Here is a 20,841-nt window from a genome sequence, read left to right as displayed (position 1 = left end):
CACTATAATGCAGACATCGGTAGAATATTGTTAAGACCTTTTCCTTGGGCAGAGGCTCTTCTATATTTAATAGGTGCTGCAGATTTGCCATTTCTCCTGCTTGGCTATGAATATGACGAGCCTGTTACATATTATTGGACGTCGTTTTGAGTTAAATAAAGGACTTTTTTCACTTGCGAAAACGTGTTGCTTTGCTATGAATATGACGAACCTGCTGCATGTTATTGAACGTTGTTTTGAGTAAAAATAAAATACCTTTTTCACTTGCGAAAACGTGTTGCTTTGATTCGGTATCACATAAGTTTTTTAAAATATCATAGTTGCTGTTTCATTCTTCAAAATATTATTTTGTTAATTAAATCTATTTAAATATGATTACGACAGATTAAAAAAAGAGATTAATTTTCCTTTTATAAATTATTTTAAATGGTCTGCAAGCTATCTAACATTATACATAATACCACAGTACAATAAAAAAAATCTCATTTTATGTGAAAAATTATCAAAATTAATCATAATGATAATTGTTGAAGAGCCAAAATATTTAGTGGTAATCCTGATAATTTGAAAATTTTCAGTGACCATTACTTAAAAGTATATAAACAGATGAAAATTTCTATTGCTCAGCATGAGAAATAGGTCTAATGGGGAGGATGAGACCCTAGCTTGAACTAAAAGCGTGTATGAAGTAACTTAAAAGCGTTTAAAATAGTTACTCGAAAACTAAACATGTGCGTAAGTTCGTATCCACTACAAGACGTGAATTAGGAAGACGTCAAAGTGAAGGTTATTACAAACTCCGGGTTAATTTAAGAAGAAAAAGGAAAAGCGCGTAATTGAAACAACAGTTGAGCGATAACTTCTGCAAGAGATATCTTCAAATGTATTGACCGCCACTACTTTTGCATTCAAGTATAAATGTAGAAGATTTTAATTCAGCAAAAATGGATTTGCCAAGTAGACTAGAGTTCCCATATGCAACAGTTGTAAGAGTCCTGGAGGCACAAATATAAGCAATTTTGGCAATATATAGTATACCGTATAATGTCAAATTGTCAACGGCTTCAAGTGCACGTGGCCAAGTAATTTACAACTCTATGCGAAGTCAATCAAATTATTTAATCAATGCGATGTAAACTAATTATCAAAAAAGCATATGTACAAATAGTCATGTTCTACAGCAAGCTGAACGAATCCTCCTGACAACGTGTATCATGTCACCTGCTAAGTGCTGCCGGCTGAGTAATTTACAACTCTATGCAATGTCAACAAATTGTTTAATCAGACGTTGTGGCAACTAATTATTTAACAAGCAAATAAACAAACAGTTGATGTGCTATTGCAAGCTGTGCAAATCTGACTTGCTTAATAGAAATCATTCCCATGGACATTGCATAAAGATGAAATAGAAACAAAATTATGGGAGCACTAGTAACCCTCGACTACCGGGTCTGGCTCCAGAACCAGGCACTCAACCCTGACCCACACAACTCAACCCTACCAAACTATAAATAGCCAAAGAAAACACAGGTTAGAGATCTCTTCTCTTTGAAGAGAAATAAGTGAGGAGAAAAAAAAAAGAGAAAAATGGAGAAATAAATATGCTACTGTCTTTGCAAGGCGTCCTCAGATGAAAGCAATCTAGATATGAAAGGGGATAGGGCAGAAAGTAGTGCCTTTGGACACTCCTCGTGTGGAAGATGTCCACATCCTGATATTGCTACAAGTCTCTGCAAAATAAAAGAATAATAAGGCCGATTAGAGATTATTCAGATACATATATTCGACAGAACAGGCCAAATCGGCAGGTTTTGGAAGAATATTCTACACAAGCAAGATGCATTTTTTCTTTGAAGGTTTGAGAATAAGGTGGGATCCCCGAGGTGAATCACTGATGAAATCATCAAACAGAGCCTATATATATATATATATCTTTGTAGGGACAAAATAGAGTCATATCAGATAGTAGCCATAGCACATGGCAAATAGGGTAGATCAGAAATACTTACAGAATTTACAAGTCTCGAAGCCATGTTTTGAGCTGACTTGAAAGAAACAAGCACATCCTCTGCACCCACTACAACCAGAACAGGAAGATCTTCGACTGATTTCAACAATGCTGCCGCATTTTGTGGCGAGAGGACAGTTGCAAATGACAGCCGTCCTATTTCATGAAGCGCTTCATCCCAACCTTCCACAAATAGTGGCGCCTAAATGCAAAACATTTTATTTAAATTGAGTATGACGGAAAATTTGGACCTCTTCTATATCCTCCACAAATACTACAATTGCTATAAAAGAAATATATCTGCCACTAATTGTTTGCAGATTCAATTCTCAACAAGCATTACCAATACTTCAAGGAAAAGTAGCAATTTTCAGAGATCAAAAGTACTTCTATTTCCTAAAAGTTAGTGAAAGGACAATCATGAATTTAGCAGTTAATGTAATATATCTCAAAAAACCATCCACAAGACCACCCCACCTAGACCATAAAAATGATGATATCGTGTGGAGTTGAAAATACAATTCAAAACGGGACAGAGAATATGATGTCAAAGTTCACCTTGTAGAGGTTCAAAATCTCTGTTGTTAGCTTGGTGGAATCATACCATGCACGACGATTAATCACTTGAGTGATCTCAGTGCGCAGCAGTGGGCGGACCATGTGCTTCTTACCCAGTGGAGTATGCAGCAGTATCCGGGCAAAGGCGGGGACAACTTCTCTAGATAAGCTGACACCTACTAGAACCACTCCCTTAACTTTTACCTATTAGATAAACAAATTTTGTAAATCTAGCAATCTCGGACAGCACCTTTCATAAGGCTAGAAAGACACTTATGCAAATAATAATAAAAACTAACTGCAATTGGGGCAGTTACTTACCCTGGCTGAATCTGCAGAAGATCGGAGCTTTTCAGCCGCCTTGAGGGCAAGAAGGCCTCCATCATCATGACCAACAAAAATTACATGTGAGAAACCCATTTCTAAGCAAAATGAGGTAAGAAGATCAACCTGCAGAAGGATATAAAGCAGACCTTGGTTTAGAAGTTTCACACATTATTTGAAAATCTATAAGAACGTACAGAGCATACAAACAAGTGTTTGTCCTGAGTTAAAGATGATGAAATAAGATAATTACCATAGTGTCATCAAATGATGCAAAACTAAAAGTAATGCAGAATTTGGCCCTATAACAGTAAAGGCCAACAGAAGAGTCGAGCAGAAAGTAACCAATTGATGCTATGATCTCATACGTTGGCTGAACATGACACAAATGATGCATGTAAATCAAATCTAGAGAAAAAGTATCTGAACAAATGGAGTGGTCCAATCGGCCATTTATGTGGTTTAAAACATACTAAAGCAGTCATGCAATTTCAAGTGTTTCTGTATCTGTCCAGAGGCAAGAGAGTCCAAAGCTAGTATTTGGTCTATAAAGATAAACGAAAAGCTAATGATAGACACTTCAAGTTCCAAAAGTAAGCATTAGATGTAGACAGGCTTCAGAATATGTTGCCCATAAGGCTTAAGGGATTCTAGTTCACAAATAAGCTCCTTGAAGAAATTTTTCTCGGAGTTTTTCCCAGTCCTCCGGTTTGATGAACCTAATTTCCTGCACCAGCTAAAGGAAAATAGAAGTGCTTTCTGAATTTAGAAAAGAATAAAGAGCATGTTAGATGATAGTTCATTGAAATTGAAAGCTTAAAAGTATAGTATACTAGGACAAAATCTCCTTTATAAAAGACAAAAGCTTAGCAACAAGTTAGGACATAACGAAATCATGTGGAGAATAACATTATCCCATCACAAGGCATGAATCACAATTTCAGAAAATGATTCTCTATTTCCTATTTCTCAACAAAGTGAATATAAATCATCTTTAATTACTGAGGGACAACTAATGAACAAATGTGTCGTCATGTACATGCAAGAAACAGATAAATTAATTGCGCATGCAACAGGCCAGAATCGATAACATAGTATCTTATATAAGAGTAGGAGAATCACCTGAGATTCAAGCTTATATGGGTTTGGCAACTGCTTGTCTTCCCAATCCTTCCTGCGTGGTCGAGATGTCAATCCCCACCCAGGTCGATCAAAAGCTACAACTGTGCATCCTACCTGCCTAGCAAGCACACTAGCCACATGTCTCCACGAGAAGACACCTCCTCCAAACCCATGCACCAAGACAACAGCAATTTTCCTCTTGTCTTCAAAATTCACCAACTTAGATGAACATAAATCACTATTGCCACCATCAAGACTCAACCGAGGAATGTCATTTAATAAGAAAGTGGATGAGTTGGGTGATTCTGTCAATAGTGGAGCATAAAGAGAGTTACTATGACTCTGGTTACTGAAGCTCCTATTGAAAGGATAGTGGGTTTGAGGTGAAACTGGTGGAGGGCTTTCAAGTTTGACCCTTCCTAAGGAAAGGTTTGAAGGATTTGCATTATTGCGGCTTCCATGGAAGGGAGAGGAGGCTAAACTAAGAGAGGGAGGTGACTCAAATAGGTTAAGCTTGTAATGTATTGTAATTCCTTGGCAGATAACAAACAAACTGTCAGTGTCTGCAAGGAAACTGATCGGAAGATCACGTTCATAACGAAATATGGACTTTCTCTTTGTTTCGGTGTCACTCTTTGAGTAAATTTTTCCACTACAGGGTGTGGGAGATCTAGGAACCTTGTGATATCCAGAAAAGACATTCATGCTTGCCAACACCTGAAACAAAAATATGACAAGATCAGAAATAATAACTGAAATAGAAGATCATCAGGACTCCAACTTTAACAGGAGGATGCACTACAATATTTATTGTATCCCAATTCCCAAAGACATAAAGGAAGAACAAGAAAACATAGCAGACATGGAAACATGAAATGAACATACTGATTCTGGGTCTACACGGTGAAACAGAAGTTTTCTGCGTGCTCTGCAGCTTGTCCTGTAGGCAATTAGGACATGACCAAGAGCGAAAACCAATGAAGAAAGAAAAAGAACAGGCATCCCCCATGGTCTCCTCCAATGAAGATTCTCACTAGACAAAGATGGTGGAGCTTCAGGTCCAATGTCAGATATAGGAGTATAAACACAAGCCTTAATGGACAGGAAGAGAAAAGAAGCTACAGAACATAGTGTTGCTATTCCAAGATAAGGACCCTGAGAAAGCCCAGGACCATCACACAAAGAATAAACACCTGCAAAGCATAACATATGACCATGATTAAGATTTAATCATCATAACTAAGAAATTTGTGTGAAACTTCATTTACTTCTACTTTTTACTCATCATCACCTTTAAGTGAAAGGTCAATAGGAACAAGAAAGGGAAGATAATCATCATAAATTAACGTCTAGAAGAAAAGTAGAAACGAAAGTTTTCTAACTCAATATGTAGATTCAGTACATAGTTTTACAAAATATTCTCAAAAAGTTCACCACAAAATATTTAAGAAAAAGTCATAACCTCAAAAATAATCGACCAACTCCAGAAGCAGATGAAATCAGTAGATGAGATAATGAAAATTCTTCGACATCTAACTCAAAAATTATCACACGGTAGCACATTAGCAAATTTATTTCACAACTCAGTTCCCAGACAAATTTCAGTAATCTCATTTATTAGAAGCACAAAATTATAACAAACAAAATACCTGAGCAAATACAAGATTCTCGTTGCTTTTTTAAGAATAGCAAATCTTCTGTACAAAACCCTAACTAGATGACATTTCATCTTTATTTTAAAATCTAGGAAGCAATATGCATTCATTCATAGGCAACGGAGCATTTCGTTTTCAATCGTTTGCAAAAAAATCTAACCAACCTAGGAAAACCCAAAAAGCTGTCTATATGCGCAAATTTCACGAAAATTCCCAGGTAAAAGACTCAACTATTTCAAGTGGAACAGGAAAGATTTTGTTAACGAAAAAGAAAGATGAGCAAAAGTTACATGTGATTATGAGTGATCTAACGATAGAAACGAGAGGTATATCCATCAACGAGCTCTTGAACCCGTATCTCTCCATGTGACTCCTCAAACTGTAGCACCTCGCGCACGCGAATCTCGACGCAAGTGCAAGCGACGCCGCCACGTCACCCACAGCCACAAGCACCGGCGCCGACAGGAGGAGAAGCGACGCCACCATCGTCAGCATAAAGGCCGCCGTGCGGAATCCCCTGCGAATCCTCTCCAGATTCCCCTTCGCCCCGGGTGCCATGGCCGGAGCTATAACTCGATCGATCAATCGTCTTATACTCGGATAACACCAGAGACAAAGACCTGAACAAGAATAAGAGTAAGAAGAACGAGGCAACCAAAACCCTTAGTCGTCACTGCCGACTCCGGCCATCTCCCGACGATTGAAGCTGTATAACCGGAAGCCGATCACGCGACGGATCGATCGGTAACTCCATGGATCGGGGTTTCGATATCGAATATTTCGAATCGAAGGAAGCAAGAGGAAGACGAGAGAAGAGTTATTCAAGTGACAACGATGAACTCCGATTAGATTCTATGGAACGGAGAGGAAGAGAGGATTCTTATGGCACCATATAAGTCGCTAATAATAACTTAATTAATTATTGTAATAACTTTGATATCTTTGGGTCTTCTCACACACACACACAACCTGTAATTAAACAAGCTTATTGCTTAAGGCGCTGTCGCGCGCCTGGCACTGTAGTGAAATGGCGAAAACGCCCTCTCTAGTGGCTCGATCATTCCGAGGATAAAGCTGCACCGTCTGATCGAGGATCGAGGCCTCGATCGTGTCTATCGATGTCGTTGGTGTCATCGAGATTCCGCTGGCCCCACGATAGACTCGAGATTTGCGATCGAGGACAGCGTACCGCAACCCACACAATTTAGTGGGCCCCGCTGCGCGGCCGTGACAGCCTGAAATGATCTGCCGGTGGGCCGGGTCCGTTTAGATAACTGAAGGGCAGTTTCGAGATTAAGGGGGGACTGCGAGGGGCCATCTGGGGATTTCAGGCGGGTGCTGGTCCCGAGGACGCGACGGTTGGTTAGTGGGCTGGATCGTGGTCGGACCGAAAACCGTCTCAGGGGCTGTGGGGCTCACACCAGGGAATCCCGAGAGAGTCTGGTCCATAATGTATGCTCTAGCTGACACGTGGAGGTCGCGGGGCCGAAGCCGAACGTGGAGCGGCGTATGATGATGATACAGTAGGAGGAAATTTCGTATAAACCGTCATCTATCCGACCACGGAAGGAAAGAATGGCGCCACTCGTGATGGGGTAGTTCCGGCTCACACCTCACGCGCGGCGAGAATAAAGGCAGGTTTCAGAGTACTTTGACGGACTCCTCCTTCGCACCAACCTCAACCTATCCTCTCAAAACTCTTCTCCCAAAAAAAAAAAACCCCTTTAATTAGGATAATAAAATGAAGTTTTTCAAACTAAGTGCAAATTATTTCTAAAATTTACCAACTTTTTAGTGCAAATGCCCACTATTTCTCAGAGCCAGTGTTGTTTCAATAGCTAAAAAGATAAATTAAGAGGTATGAAACCTAAATTAGTGAGCAATGCGTCAAAAGCAAACTGCAACGTCTGATTTTATGGATGGAAATAAAGTCAAATTATAGAAGAAAATTCTGCCAGATTTGTCTCCATTTTCTTTGGCGACGACAACGAAGTGTAGCAATAATTAGCAGCTTAGCTAGTAAAGTTTTATATGATTATATTCCCCGTATCCTTACTGGGACAATTGGATGGGGTTTGCAGTCTCGCAATCTTGGCTTCAGGACCACTTCTTTTGGTAGTCCATACTGCAGAGTTTCAAATTGGAAACAAGATGGAGAGAGGGACGACTAAATGATAGTATCTGATTCATAATCCAGTCATTCCACGCCATAACTGGAGCCCATTTCTTAGGTGTAGCTTCTATAGTAAAACAAGAAAAACAATAACTCTTTAGATTCTTCTTTAACCTCTATGTCTCCTTCTGGTAATTATCATCATTAAGGCCCACAAATTGCATAAGGCAATCATTAGAGGGGGGATTTATGTTCCACCTTCTTCTACTATCTGACCCCTAATCCTACGAAGAATACCAACATCATTTATGTAAGAGAGAAACAAAAAAACCAAGCTAAGTTTCGGTTAGACTTACTCACCCATGGCATCAGCTGGTTAGACTTCCTCTTAATAACATCTGAATTATGTTAAGTGCTTCATGATGTTAAATTTTTTGACAATTAGATGGCAAAGTTCCTTTTGGATCAACTGACTGACTATCTAACATAGTACTAGGAGCTGCTTATAATGTGTGAAAGTTTGTTAAAATATAATATACATCGTTTGTTAAATAATTATCTAACAGAAGTACTTAAGCATTTAAAATTGTTTGCGAGAAACTCCAATGCATACATCTTCTCCATGCATTTTGATCACACATGCTTTCCTTTCTTTAATAAGCAAATCACCCAGTGGTTCGAAAATGACAAGAGATAAACTATCAAAGATGAACAGGGGAGGCTAACCTCCACATGGCTTTATGCTGTTAGCTTTAGAAAATATATTCAGAAGATGTAACTAGTTTTTGTGCCAGCATCTGTCAATGCTTTTTAAGGCTTTAATAAGGTAATTCAGAGCAGAGGCAATCGTCCCTCTTTGTTTCCTACTAGTTGGGATCATTCAATGCCAACTGCCAACAAAGAGATATAAAAGACTTAAGTACACTTCACTATTCATACCAACTTAACTTCTGGGCCTAGACAATCCATGATTAAATGCAAACAGTCCTTTCTCAGAAATCAAAAAATTTCCCTCCCCAACATTGCAAATTCATCTAAAAAGGTTTTGAGAATTACAAAATATCTCACATGATTTGAAAGTTCAAAAGCGATAGTAAGGTCAGCTCATTTTGATACATAAAGATATTTAAGTTCACAATCTATTAACTAATTACATACTCAGCTCATTTATATACATTTAGGGTTTCTTTTACTTAAACAATAGTCACAGGATAATCTTGGCACAGAACAACAAAGGGTATTTTGTTTGTATATCCTTAAAATATCTCTTATTTGTTTGCATGCACTTTTAAATTCGATATTTATATATATATATATATATATATATACTTCTCAAAACATATTTTATTTATATAGATACACTCCCAATTAAAATGTAATAAAAAATTAAAATATCCTTAATTAAGATAAATATATGAGATTAGAAATTAGAATAAGAATTATTTTACCTTTTCATATTTAAATTGTTGAAAGTTAAATGGTCAGTTAACTCCAAAAGATATACGATTAAATAAGGGATTTAATTTTGAAATGTTTAAAAAAAAACCAAATAAGTATATAGCAGTTGACACCTTTCTTGGCCATAATCAGTGCAAATCACAATAAGAGAAGAGGGGAGCCAAAATTTTGAACCTTTCCTGAAGTTATTTTAATTCTTCCTATCACCAGAATCTGTATCTAAGAACAAACAGATTGAATTCAATATTCTGACCACTTGCTCAGAGGAGATGAACAACTCATGTGGGGGTCTTCTCAGGCTCAGTGGCTCACTGCTGAGATCTTTTTTACATCACAGGACCATATCTGTGGGGACCCATCTTGCTTTCCAGATTCTCTGTTAGGCAAACAGAGGTGAATGTTTTGAAACAATCGATTACTTTTTTCATATAAAAAAGAAGAAGAAAAATTCTTGAAAATCTACCATATAATTATCAAGAATTGCGCCTTTTGATGATTAGACGCAAGTGAGAAATTTGATGAGAAGAGCCAAACCATCCACATAAAAAGTGAGACTAGATGTGGAAGAAGTGCATATTTGGTGAAGGAGATGAAGTTGACGACATTTTATATTTGGTGAGCATTGAAGCTACTAGTCGTTAGGTTGGACATCTATCTACTCTCCTTGCATGTGGAAGATATCAACAAAAGTAAAAGTATGGATATAATATGATCCTATTCTTTATGCATTTGAGGAGATTCTATCACTTGCTATGGATTCACAAGATCAAAGTTTGCCCTGCTTGCCTCCAATTTATATGGGTTGATGGATGTGATGACTCGATTCGACTCGACGAAATTGTAGCAGTCAATAGGGACCGTAGGATGATCACGTAGTAGTCTAGCAAAGACTCGACTAGTTTTGAAAAGAGAAGTCTATGCGTCTATATTTTTACAGCTTTTTTTTTTTAAAGAATATTTAAAACTAAAAATTAGATATGAGTTGTATATATCCCTAACTCTCTCTCAATAAAAAAATCACTCAGATTTTACTAAGTTATAGCCAACATACGAAGCCATCTAATCTAAGCTCTAAATTATTATTGGATCAAATTATATCTCTAAGCTAAACTCCGCCAAGTCATCACTCTGAGTCTATCGCATTACTAAGTTGCTCCTCAAAGTCTAAAAACTATGACTATTTTTGAGCTAAGCCTACCTAAATCTATTAAGCTGAGATAGATCATTGGATAAAAAATCTAATGGTAATAATTATACTTATATATATATATATATATATATATATATATATATTATTCGAGCTTATGCAAGTCGACTCAGGTTGAGCTCGAACTCAAAATATTATATAGGTCAATTCAGCTCAACGCTCATTTATTTTGATACCCTCACTTGCAAGCATAAATATACGCTGGATCTCACCTTGGGCTCAGAACCTTGGGCTCAAAACCTTAGGCCCAGTTATTATTTAGACCGGGTTTGTAGTTAAAAATTAATGCTAACCAAAGTGACCACCCAAAAGCACCCTCACATCTTTACCCACTGATCTCCCTCTAAGCTCGCCAAGAATCCCTAAGGGCCAAAGGCCTTCCCTTTCCAAGTGTATACTCCAGACCACATGTGGCGCCTCCTTTTCGTGCCACGTCGTCCCCCGGCGTTGAGCCGGGCACACTTTGCGCGTGCCAATCTTGTGCCGGAACGAGGTGTCCACATTTTCCGACGCCTATATAGAGCACCGCATCTCAGCCCTCCATTCCAGCCCAAAAGATAAGGAACAGCCACTCTCTCTCGCTTTATTCCACTTAGCTCCTCCACTTACTTCTCGCCTCCGCTCCGAGACTCCAATGGCTATCCATGAAGATTATAATTATGTTAACGAAGGCGACGACGACGACGACTATGACTGCGCCCCTGCTGCGTGACCGTACGGAAACGAAGAAAGTACGACGGTTTTTTATAATTTTTTGTTTAGGGCCACGTTTGAGTAATTCTAAGAGTTGGATGTCTCGGGACGTGACGCCATCGTATTAATGACGATGGACGGATGGTTAGTGGATTTTGAATTGGTTGGTGGCGTTGACGGTTTCAAACTTTAAATTAAATTGGTCCTCTTAGATTTATTTTATACGCCCATGTTTTCCGTGCGAGAAATTTGACTATCTCACAAGTTTTCTGATTCTATGCCAAATCTTAAACTGGTGGGATGTTGTGAATCTGTCGTTTTACCTCTAAAGATGAGAAAATATTAGCAATAAAATGTCTCATTTAACTCAAAATTTCGGCCATAATTTTATGCTTGCTTAACCTATAATAATTTATTAATAGTTATTTGGAAATTAAAGCGACGCAAATATTAAAAAAAAAAAAGGATGCAATTTAATATTGAGCTTTATCAAATAGGACAATTTATAATTTACCCTTTTATTTTTATATTAGCAATAGATCAATAACTGTTTAGAGAGTGAAAGAAAATGAAATAGTTGAACAAACTTTGTTTTTGAAAGTTAGATAACATAGTCAGACTAGTAGAAAGGTCTAACTCATGGATTTTGAAGCTTACATTGGATTTTTTTATTGCTTGTCAATATAAGAGAAACTGTGTGCAGTCCACCACCTACCCTTTTCTTTGAAAAGCACAAACTCGTGTGTTCTAATCCATTCAAAATTATTTCAATATTTAGTTGTATATTAATATAGTACGTAATATTATATTTAATATGACATAAAATTAAAATGCTAGATAAAAGATAAGAGAGAAAGCGAAGATAAAAAAAATTTAAGTACTTAAAATAATAGTTGATCAAAGTAATATTTTTTTAATAATAGAATAGAAATGAGTAAATATAAAAAGATTTGATAAAAAATAAGATATTAGATAGAGAAGCAGGAATTATTATACCATTTATTATATTAATAAGCCAATTATTACGTCATTAGAGTGCTTCTCTAAATATAGAGAAAAAAAAGTAGCCGTATGAAAAAAATCCATGTGGATTGGCCTTTTATTTTACTTTTTATTTTGGAGGTTGCCAAGTTGCATTAGTCTACACTAGAAGCCGTTTAAGGGGCACTTTCACAAGCGATGGGGTTGGTGGTAGTGTGAATATTTATTAAATTAGACAGGCATTAGCTTAATTGGCCACAAACCTACCTCACCAGTCCTAAACCCTTGCAAAATTTAAACATCAGCTACTAGGCCAATAAACTTAGAAAAATTTACATTTTACATCCTACATTTTAATCTATATATTAGTCTAGTTTACTTTCTTTCTTTTTTTCTGCTCTAAAATCTCTTGTATAAGAAAGAAGAAGAAATATGTGTAGAAAGAAAGTAAGGATATTTTATAAAGAAAAAACTATTTATAGTTTACCTAATATTATTTTTCACCGAAGTAAGAGTCAATTTATAAGTATTAAAAATAGAGGACTTAAATCGTAAAAGTTTATAAGGCATGGTGTTAAATGCCAATTTCCCTTTAAACTAATACCAAAACCCACTACGAATTGAAGCGGAAAAACCCTACTTGAGACTTCCTAGTGGGCTTTATACAACCGTATCTCATCTCTCTCTACCAACGGTATAGATGGATACATGGCAGAATCAACGGCGGATCTAATGCAGTCGTATACAACCTGTTCGGATATGAAATAGTTTAGTGGGAGGAAAATATCTTATCAAGTGCGATATAGATGAAGATATGGGTCTCCGAGACTATTCCTCTTTCTTGCGCTTCTCCCTCCGTATCTCCTCTCCAATTCCCCTCTCGGAATAAGTACGAGGGGATAAGAAGCTCCTCTGAGGAGATATGGAGGGAGTTATCCACGCCAAGGGCCTCCTATCCCTCCACCTTAAGCCCAAACCCAGAGATTTCCGCTCCCTCCCCAGCCTAAGAAGCCATGTCTCCTTGCGGAACACCTCAAAACTCGGTGGATTTCCTTCGACAACCACCGGAATCCGAAACCACGGTGAGAATTCTCATGGCTTCGCCAGAAAGGCGAGAGCTTTATCAGATTCTGAATCCGAAAGGTTGCTCTTTTCCTGCAAAGATGGGAATTTGGTACATGGGCTTTCGTTAAAAAGGAGGAGTCGGTTCGTTTGTAGGGCCGAAGCCTCGATTTCGGCTGATGGTGGTGGTTTTATTGAGAATAAGGAGAAGCCCAAGTTCTTGGGAGTGGAGATTGCGACTCTTAAGAAGATTGTACCACTTGGGCTTATGTTCTTCTGCATCCTTTTCAACTATACTATTCTTAGAGATACCAAGGATGTGCTGGTGGTGACCGCGAAAGGGAGCAGTGCTGAGATTATACCCTTCTTAAAGACATGGGTTAACTTGCCCATGGCTATTGGCTTCATGCTTTTGTACACCAAGCTCTCGAATGTGCTCTCCAAGGAGGCTCTTTTTTACACCGTTATATTTCCCTTTATTGCTTTCTTTGGAGCCTTTGCCTTTGTCCTTTATCCTCTCAGGGATGTTATCCACCCCACTGCCTTGGCCGACAGGCTCCTTGCCGCTCTTGGCCCTAGCTTTCTTGGGCCCGTTGCTATTCTGAGAATCTGGAGCTTCTGCCTCTTTTATGTCATGGCAGAGCTTTGGGGAAGTGTGGTAATTTCGGTTCTTTTCTGGGGATTTGCTAACCAGGTAACTTGTGCCTACTGATTCTTTCATCTCATGTCGTTAAATAAGCTTCAATGTTTGAATTATAACAGTCTATTTGTAAGAATTGTGCTTTTGTTGTAGAAGTATGTCATGATATGCACTATCATGGTCTTTGGTTAGTAACATCTATCCTTATTCATAATTTAATACGAATACAGTGCATACTTCAGATTAACTGAGTGTAATTTGATTGTACCTCTGTTTCCTCATTAAAATTCGGTCTTAAAACTTATTCCTGGCTTGTAATTTTGCTTTGTCTAGAGGGCCTCAATTTCAAATTGATTTAAGTGTTTTGAATTTGTGAAATCTCATGTGAGACAACCTGTTTTATTTTTGTACTCACATATTTATGTTCCAAAGGATTCTTTCTCCTCTTTTCTTTGACACAAATCTTAGCGATCAAATTAGAACTAATTTATGCAGTAATTTGTTATGGAAGAGAGTAGTAGGTTTTATTATCAGAAACTTTGTTATTTGAATCTGAAACTTAGTTTGGAGTAAGAATTGAAGACTTGATCATAATATTAATAAGCACCACATTCTGTGCAAAACATATGTGTTGCATTATAAATCCGATCATTTAATCAAAGACCACTTTGCAGCCAGTCCTTATTAATTCATTTATGAGAAATTTTACTCTTGCTTTTACTGGAGAAGATTATGTTGTCTGAATCTAGAGTTTCCAAGTGCCCGACTTTTTCTGAGCTATTTCGTTACTGTACTGAATGCCGTGTACTTCCTTTTTTGTGTAGCTATATCAAAAGTAACTTTTTAATCCTGTAACTCTTTGACTGGGCTTACAGTTATGCTTTGCCCTTTTCAGATCACTACTGTTGAGGAAGCAAAAGAATTTTATCCCCTATTTGGCCTTGGGGCTAATGTCGCTCTTATCTTCTCTGGACGAACAGTGAAATACTTCTCTAACCTGCGTAAGAACTTGGGTCCAGGAGTTGATGGCTGGGCAGTATCTCTGAAAGGAATGATGAGTATCGTGGTATTTCTTGGTCTTATAATTAGTGCCATCTACTGGGGAGTGAATAAATTTGTTCTGAATGATCCCACTCTTCCAAAATCTGATCGCAAGAAGAAGAAGGTAAGCAGCTCAATTCATTCTGCATGGTTTTCTGTTAACTTCTTTCTTCTTGCAAGTTACTTATAAGTTGCATCTTTGCAGGAGAAACCCAAACTAGGTATGAAAGAGAGTCTGAAGGTTTTGCTCTCTTCAAGATATGTGAGGGATCTTGCTACCTTGGTGGTTGCGTATGGTATCAGTATCAATCTTGTCGAAGTCACATGGAAATCAAAGCTCAAGGCGCAGGTAAATCATTTGGTTTTGTCCTAACTTTTATGGTATTCTTTCTTTCTCATATCCCAGCTGTCTGAGATTCCATAATTTGTTCTCTTTGTGCTTGTTCATGGCAGTTTCCTAGTCCAAATGAATACTCATCTTTTATGGGTGATTTTTCAACTGCTACCGGAATTGCAACTTTCACAATGATGTTACTTGGCCGTCTTATACTCAGAAAATTTGGCTGGGGAGTTGCTGCCATGATCACTCCCACAGTTTTGCTAATCACTGGCATCGGTTTCTTTTCTCTACTTTTGTTTGGGGAGCCGTTGACTCCCTTGCTGGGCAGTCTGGGTATGACTCCCCTTCTAGCAGCCGTTTATGTGGGTGCAATGCAGAACATCTTCAGTAAGAGTGCCAAATACAGTTTATTTGATCCTTGCAAGGAAATGGCTTATATTCCTTTGGATGAAGATATGAAGGTTAGTTTGCTTTTCCTCCCTTATATTATTTATGTGCATCTGCATGCTTTATGTCTGCATCTCAGCATGGATTGTGTATAAGTACAGTAATTCTCCATAATCCTTGTCCATAACAAAATGCTAGTTCTTTGTATAGATTGACATTACCTGCATATAGTGAATGCTCTGCATGTTGGTCTCATCATTCCACCCAATAGCCCATCATGAGAATTTATTTGTACCAAACTCATGAGATTGGCAGGCTAGAGAAATTTATAAAACTAATATCCAGTTTACGTTATAAATAATGATGGTCTGGCAGCTAATGCATTATAATTCACAATGTTTTATTGTTAGAACTAAAAAAATGGTGACTAGAAGATGCTTCATGTCAGCACATCAAGATGCTTATGCCTAGAATAGGCATGGATGAGCAGTTTAGGTTGTTGTCCTACACCTTTTCTATCATATATACGTTAATAGAATTCCTTTGAACTGCTGACTTTTGGCATTGGCATCATGAATAATTGAATATACATCTAGAGAAAGTATCTACGTGAAGATACATAATACAAGTACATAAATTGCTTTCTGCCCTAATTCTGTTGAGCATTTACCTAATATCGATACTAGCAGAATAACTTCGCCTGGTCATACTTCTGTTTCTCTCTTGTTTATAGGTTAAAGGGAAGGCAGCCATTGATGTTGTCTGCAATCCCTTGGGAAAGTCAGGAGGTGCCCTGATCCAACAATTCATGATTCTCACTTTTGGTTCTCTCGCCAACTCGACTCCCTATCTCGGAGGGATACTTCTGGTGATTGTTCTTGCTTGGTTAGGCGCTGCGAGGTCTTTGGACTTGCAGTTCTCTCCCTTGGCTAAGGAAGAATTTGAGAAAGAAAAAAGTTCAAGAGAAAAAGCGAAGGAAGCGTTGCTTGAGACGGGCAAGGAGGAGACCGATGGTTCTATAGGAAAGGTTGAAATTGAAGGAACTGGGAATGGTTCTATTCTGGAAGATATACCGATCAAAAAGTCATCAGATGGATCTCCCCTGAAACAAAGTTAAACTGCTGAGTCTGAACTCTTAAACAAGAGAGCGAGGGCTGCAGCCTCGAGATTATTAAGTGATGCAATCTTCTAGCATCTTAGAGACGATAAATTACATGCCATAGGAAAGTATGCAGCATTGCAACTGCTCTTTTGGTTCTTGGTGCATTCAATTTTTGACTGTGAGCAATCTATCTATGCTGTTCTAATATCTGGTTGTTGTTCCATTTTTCCAAAACATTCTTTCTCCATTCCGTTTCTTTGGCATAAGTGGAATGTTGCCTCCTTTCTAAGATTGTAATGTTCTCTCTGTACTTCCTCTTGGGGTGCCATTTTGAGGTAGCAAAAGATTATCTACACAAAGTCTCCACTTTGGGCATGTAGGTCAAGGACAGGAAAAGATCCTCCATTGATTGGTAGTCGAACCTTTGATGGGCCATCCAATCTATACCGTCCAATCAATCACGTGATGCTTGCCTGCCAATCTACCGTATAATCCTAGCATGTGACTTCCCCCCCACCACAAAAGTTATTGCTCAGTTTTTCTTATCAAAATTAAATTTACCTCTTAGTTAAGCCTAAATTTTATCAGTCCTCTATAATTTATGTATATTATAATTTTTCCTACAACCTAACAGCGTAAATATTAATTTAAATTTCGACTCACTCATTCAATATGAGCCTCTTTAAATTATTTTTAAGCACCATCTTAGACGACAACATGCAGGTAACACAGTGGGATAAGTTAGGTACTCTTTTTGGCACTATTTTGGTGGAAGGAGAGGCTGATGCTTGTAAGCAAGCAACCAAACAAAGGATTAGCAAGATTCTTTTTTTCCTTTCTCTAGATTTTCTATGCTGCAACAATCCAACGTGTCTTCATAGTCTATTTCAAGTAGTCACTTGATGATGATGCCACCAAGTTCGTCAAATATATTCATAATGTAGTCTATATTATGTAATACAAAATCTTTGGTAGGCCAAGGCATGACTCATAGAATGAATTAATTAAAGTTTAAAAGGAGAAACAAAAGAAGGCTATCAGCTATTGGCTTATTGCTCTTCCCACCACCAATGGTTGAGATAGCCTCAAAGTTGGGTGGTCATACCTCATGACTTTGCGCATGCTTGCATTCGTCATAGTTTTAACTAATAGAATTTTATTTTAATAGAAGCCTCCTTATACTCGTATATCAACTAAATAATTATCTAAGTGTATACTAGTAGAAGTAATACCTACATTTTTCTCTCATTTTTTCTTCTATCTTATATTTTGTATTTAATATTTGTTACTTTACTCTTAAAAAGGCATTACTTTAATTGATTATTATTTTAATGACTATTTTTTTCTTTTTTTATTTTATTATTTAATTAAAAAATAATTTAATTTTTATATCATATCAAATATAATTATTATGTACTCTAGTAACATATACGGCTAAATATTAGTATATAACTTTTTAAAAATATTTAAACTTACTAATCTTATTCTATGAAGTAGCTGATTTTTACTTGTTTTAAAGCTCGACACTTTTTCCCACCGTTACCGAGAGGCCAACCTTGTAGCTGATAGGCTGGCTAACTAAGGGAAAATTCAGTCTTTTTCTACGATTTGATTTAATACCTAGCCAAATAATGTTACTAGTCTAGTGTACAGGGATGCTTCGAATATCTCGCTAGATACTTGAAAGTAATTTTGACCCTTTTTGTGATAATAAATATATAGATATATGTTCGTTGTATAAAAAAAAATTTGAAAGTGAAATTAGTTATGTTTGCAAACCAGCTAGCTGAATCCGGTGGATTGTAGTCAAATTAGTTATATTTCTATGGATGCAGAAGAAATATGAAACTTTTCCTTGTCTACGAAGACGCGATTATCCAGAAAAAATCCCACCTAATCCCTAAACAATGTCCTTGATCACACCTATTAATTAAACTATGGACGCATTAGCACTAATGATGACGTGGCACCAAATAAACTTTTAACTTGTAGGGCCCCTTTGGTGCCTCCCCAAGTGAATCTCTCTTTTGGATTAAGAAAAAAAGAAGTAACAATATTAAATTCAGTTAAACATCCTATTTAGATTGTAAGTTAAATGAAATATGATAGACTAAGATAACTAATTTTTATCGACTAATAAATAAAAAAAAATTTCTATCGATCCAATGATTTAAGTAAATTAGTCAAGTCAACGAGGATTTGATTAACACAAAATAAGTAATTTATAACTTAATCTCTCGCTAAATCTCTGTTGGTTGATATGAACCCCTGGAATTTTATAATTAGAAATATAGAAGAGAAACATAACATCATATTTACTATTTATTTTTGTTTTATGGCCTCATCTAAATTAGTCATGCATCAATTTAATTGTAACACTATACAGATAGCTAAAGAGGCTTCTTTATCTTGACACAAAAGAAAGCCGAGAGGAAAATATTAGGATGAGATCAAAATACTTAACAAACACTATGAACACCGGCCCCAACCGTCACTTAAATTCCCCTCTCCTTCTATAAAACCCCCTCTAAAACCCCCAAATCTCTCCAATCCCTAGAGAAAATAAAAATTTTTTTAGGGGGGGAATCGAAATGGACGGTGATCGCACCACCGCCGTCGGATTCCACCTGCTCCCGTCGGAGCTCCTCCACGAGATCCTCTTTCGCCTCGCCATCCCAGACGTCGTCCTCATACGCTCCGTCTCCCGCCACCTCTCCTCGCTCGTCGCCGGCGATGACTTCCGCCGCCTCTACCACCTCCGTGCCGCCGGCTCCGGTGGAGGCTGGCTCTTCGTGTTCAAGAAGCGGTACCCCCGCGACGCCGTCCTCCGAGGGTTCAACGACCGATCAGGCCGGTGGTTCCGGATCCCCGTAGCCGGGATCCTATCTCCGGCTATCCCCCCCGGAGAGGACCTGTACTTCCTCGCCGCCTCCGGCGACTTCTTCCTCTTCGCCTCCAACGGTCGCCGCGAACTCGTCGCCGTCAACCTCGCTGCCCGATCCGTCCGCCGGATCCCGGCGAGCCCCCTCGGTCCACGTGGCACGGCCTCGTGGCGCCGTTCCGGCCTAAAGCTCATCTCCGACCCGCCCGGATCGGACCAATTCCGCTTTCTCTTCGCCGAGCTGCACCACGGCAGCCCGGTCCTCTTCGAGTACCGGTCCGATACCGACACGTGGCAGTCGTCGATCGCGACGGACCATCACCAACCACCACGTGGCAACCCCGGAGGCAGGAGCGTATACCTCAACTCTGTCCCAGCCGGTACCGAGAGCGTTGTGATCTGCGCCGCCCAGGGAAGCGGCGAGCCAAGAGTGTTCCGGCCCAGGTTTGCGGGTAACCCAGCATTGGAATTAAACACCGGCGATCGCCTACACGTGTACGGCGACGGGAACGTAGCGGTGGTGAGGTCGGTGGTGTCGGAGGATGCCGGGAGGGCACGCGCGAGGGTGGTGGTGGGGGTGGAGCTATGGGCGATGGGATCGGACGGGAGGGAGTGGGAGTTGGCGTCGAGGGCTCCGGAGCAGGTGATGGAGGAGGGGGCGAAGAAACCGTACGGGGCGATGATGGGGTGCCTGGCCGAGCGGGAGGGGGTCGTCCGGCTAATCCTGATGTCCACGTGGAAGGGATCGTGGGATCTGACGTGGCTTTCGTACGACAGGGGCCGTATGACGTGGAGGTGGGTCGCGGTGCCGGACTGTGGGACCAAGGGGCTCAACATGGCTGGGATCGCCCTCTCCTCCACCTTCTCCAGGCTCTGGCCTGGACACGGCAGGTAGACGACACGTGGCACGAATTTGCTCACATGGTCGTTTAGTTGTTTGGTAACGGGTGGGTTTATTTGGTGTGTGTGTGCAAATTGGTCGCTCCACTTGTACATAATTTTATTTGTGCCGGGGAATTTGAGATTTCCATTGTGTTTTGTTGTCAAGTCGTGAAAGCAAGAAAGAGGTTGTATTAGATGCTTCTACTGCTAGTTTAATGCTTTAATTCGTTAGCCCAACCAACTGCTTAACGCTCCTCTTCCGGACCAGTTACGTCTATCTATCTCCTTACTTTATAATTAACGATAGATTTATACCTTTAAATAATGAATAATAGAGTCTCAGTTTGTAATAAGGGATTAGATATGTATATTTGTACAAATAGATGA

The 20,841-nt window shown here is 38.9% G+C and overlaps 3 protein-coding genes across 3 annotated transcripts; 2 read left to right on the top strand and 1 right to left on the bottom strand.

Moving 5' to 3' along the window:
• Positions 1-1,334: 1,334 nt before the first annotated feature.
• Positions 1,335-6,611, bottom strand: LOC140789768 (uncharacterized). Its single transcript, XM_073139586.1, has 7 exons — positions 5,958-6,611; positions 4,898-5,205; positions 4,013-4,729; positions 2,888-3,016; positions 2,567-2,770; positions 2,010-2,210; positions 1,335-1,730 (listed from the first exon to the last, which is right to left on the bottom strand). Exons 1-7 carry the CDS (start codon positions 6,223-6,225, stop codon positions 1,605-1,607), a joined length of 1,953 nt encoding a protein of 650 aa, XP_072995687.1. The 5' UTR covers positions 6,226-6,611; the 3' UTR covers positions 1,335-1,604.
• Positions 6,612-12,940: 6,329 nt separating this feature from the next.
• LOC140788420 (ADP,ATP carrier protein 1, chloroplastic-like) lies at positions 12,941-16,980 on the top strand. The gene is made up of 5 exons (XM_073137668.1): positions 12,941-13,875; positions 14,717-14,986; positions 15,068-15,211; positions 15,316-15,663; positions 16,323-16,980. Exons 1-5 carry the CDS (start codon positions 13,042-13,044, stop codon positions 16,704-16,706), a joined length of 1,980 nt encoding a protein of 659 aa, XP_072993769.1. The 5' UTR covers positions 12,941-13,041; the 3' UTR covers positions 16,707-16,980.
• Positions 16,981-19,108: 2,128 nt separating this feature from the next.
• LOC140789066 (uncharacterized) lies at positions 19,109-20,648 on the top strand. The gene has a single exon (XM_073138666.1). It carries the CDS (start codon positions 19,283-19,285, stop codon positions 20,465-20,467), a length of 1,185 nt encoding a protein of 394 aa, XP_072994767.1. The 5' UTR covers positions 19,109-19,282; the 3' UTR covers positions 20,468-20,648.
• Positions 20,649-20,841: the final 193 nt, after the last annotated feature.

Source organism: Typha latifolia, chromosome 5 (genome assembly GCF_019914945.1).
Source record: "Typha latifolia isolate L0001 chromosome 5, TyphaL0001v2, whole genome shotgun sequence".
NCBI lineage: Eukaryota > Viridiplantae > Streptophyta > Magnoliopsida > Poales > Typhaceae > Typha > Typha latifolia.
This window is presented reverse-complemented; position numbering and strand designations above follow the sequence as displayed.